Source organism: Emydura macquarii, unplaced genomic scaffold (assembly GCF_026122565.2).
Source record: "Emydura macquarii macquarii isolate MOO-44397 ecotype Brisbane River unplaced genomic scaffold, CSIRO-AGI_Emac_v2 contig_751, whole genome shotgun sequence".
NCBI classification, from domain to species: domain Eukaryota; kingdom Metazoa; phylum Chordata; order Testudines; family Chelidae; genus Emydura; species Emydura macquarii.
Window position 1 is genome coordinate 117,635 of NW_027130888.1, and position 2,485 is coordinate 120,119.

Sequence of the window (2,485 nt, forward strand, 5' to 3'; positions counted from 1 at the left end):
CTTTGTTGCGGCTTCCTCCAAAATATAAAATCCTGACCCATTTTCCAGAGGAACTCTGAACTGAGAAGAACATGGTTCTGCTTTGATGCACCAGAAAGTGAAAGAGGTGACTATTTGAACCGATATCTGTATTTGTGTACCCTTGTACCCGAGCCCCATCATGACGTATTGGAATGCATTGGTGCCCTCTCGAGTTACCACGCATGTCTGCAAAAAGACTAACGTTTTGTGGAACCAGTAGCCTGTCCAGATAAAAAATCTGTCCCAGGGGTCAAGAGAGATGGCGTTTCCTCTCTCCTGGCCTCCATAGTTCACTCAGCTATTTTTCTGGTAGCCAGCAAAGGGAAACCATGAAAACAATGTTGACATGTTAAGGAGTGAATGTTGTTTGTTTATGTCACAGAATGAACTTGTTTCCCCTAGACACACCCTGATGGTGGCCCGAGAACAGGGAAATCAAACGTCCATCACAGAATTCGTCCTTCTGGGATTCGGGACCCTTCCTGAACTGCAAATCCTTCTCTTCCTGCTGTTTCTAGTGATTTACTTTGCAACCATGGCCGGGAACATCCTCATCATGGTGCTAGTTGTGACTGATCAGCATCTTCACACCCCCATGTACTTCTTCCTGGGGAACTTGTCCTGCCTGGAGACCTGTTACACCTCCACCATCCTGCCCAGGCTGCTGGCCAGTCTCCTGACTGGGGACAGAACCATCTCAGTCAGTGGGTGCATCACACAATTCTATTTCTTTAGTTCTTTGCTTGTTACAGAATGCCTGCTCCTATCGGTGATGTCTTACGATCGGTATTTAGCCATAGTCAAACCACTTCACTATGCAGCCCGTATGAGTGGCAGATCTTGTCTCCAGCTCGCAGCTGGCTCTTGGATAGGTGGCTTCCTAGCTAGTAGCATAACAGCTTTGTTGATATCACAGTTAACTTTCTGTGGTCCCAATGCTATTGACCATTTCTTCTGCGACTTTATTCCCCTTGTAAAACTCTCCTGCAATGACCCTCAGCTGATGGAAATGTTGTCTCTCACACTCAGCCTGATATTCTCCCTGGTCCCATTCCTACTGACCGTGATGTCCTACCTCTGCATCATCACCACCATCCTGAGAATCCCTTCCACCACCGGGAGGCAAAAGGCCTTTTCCACCTGCTCCTCCCACCTCATCGTGGTGTCCATTTATTATGGAACTCTGCTAATTGCCTACATGTTCCCAACAGCCCACACACTGAGGGACTTCAAGAAAGTTCTCTCTGTTGTCTACACGGTCCTGACTCCCCTGGTCAATCCCCTCATCTACACCCTGAGAAACAAAGAGGTCAAGGAAGCCCTGAGGAAAGCTTGCAGGAAATGCATGTTTGGACAGTAGTAGCCGACCCAGGTGTCTTAAGTTAAAATAAAATAGATATGCCAGAGGCTGGTTTAGTGCCTGCACCGAAGTCTGCTTTAATCTAAGGCTCTTTCCACTCACTTATGGACTCTCTTTCCTGCCCTTAGAGTCACAGCCGGGGAGGAAGTGGAGATGGACAGACCTCTTGGAACCTGTTAGGGGCTTTATCAGATGCCACAGCTGGGTGTTACTGGGCTGGTGGGAGATTTGAACTAGTGGCTGCTCAGAGTTCAGCCAAAGCTGGGGAATTGTGCTCAGTGACACGGTGCAGGCAAAAGAGACTCAGCTGGGCATCTGGTCCCTGTAGGGTGAGAGACTTAGATACACACACACATAAATCTATGGTGCCTACATTATACAAACATATGGTGGCAAAGCCAGACTGGGACTCCAGCATTACGAAATGTGTAATTAACATTTGATTTTTGTAGTGTATTTCATCCCCAGGTTTCTTTCCAAAGGGACAGGAATCTAAAGGAAACCATCTAACCTCTCCCTCAAGGCCCAGCAGAGGCCTATTACTGGCCAATTCTCAGTAGTGACATAGGGCCAGTTTCTCAAGATACCTGGATTCTCAATGGGATTTTTCAAAAGCATCTGGGCACCTGGCCTGCCGGATCGGGTCCTGCAGGCGAGTCAGGGCGGGGAACGTCTCCCTGCCCCAGGTCCCTGCATCCCTCTGCGGCCTTGGCGCCCAGCTGCCCGGTGTGAGGCTGCGGAGGTCATGGCTAGAGGCAAAAACACAGGGGCCTGTGGCCCTTTTGCTGCAAACACTTAGGCGCCTACAGGGTCGCAGGCAGCTGAGCAGGGGTTTGTGAATCCTGGTGGCTGGATACTGGGATTTATGCACCTAAAGTGGAAGCCCTAGGACCACATCCTCATCCTCGTGTTACAGCTGGGGAAACTAAGGCAGAACGAGGTGCAGTTTCCTGCCCAGAGTTTTTGAGTCGGCGAGTGGCAGAGAATAGCCTAGAAACCAGCCGTCCAGAGTCTCAGTCCAGAGAAATGTCTGCTCCACCATGTCTACTTGTAATTGACAATGGCCCCTAAGGGTGTTAGGTGCACAACTCCCATTCACTGGCT

At 49.5% G+C, this 2,485-nt stretch overlaps 1 protein-coding gene across 1 annotated transcript; it reads left to right on the forward strand.

The window, feature by feature from the left end:
- The first annotated feature begins 433 nt into the window (after positions 1-433).
- LOC137149494 (olfactory receptor 11A1-like) lies at positions 434-1,381 on the forward strand. Its single transcript, XM_067542997.1, has one exon. It carries the CDS (start codon positions 434-436, stop codon positions 1,379-1,381), a length of 948 nt encoding a protein of 315 aa, XP_067399098.1.
- The last annotated feature ends 1,104 nt before the right edge of the window (positions 1,382-2,485 follow it).

Excerpts from the sequence above, each read along its gene's own strand:
- LOC137149494 (XM_067542997.1), top strand. The coding sequence starts at position 434 with ATGGTGGCCCGAGAACAGGGAAATCAAACGTCCATCACAGAATTCGTC.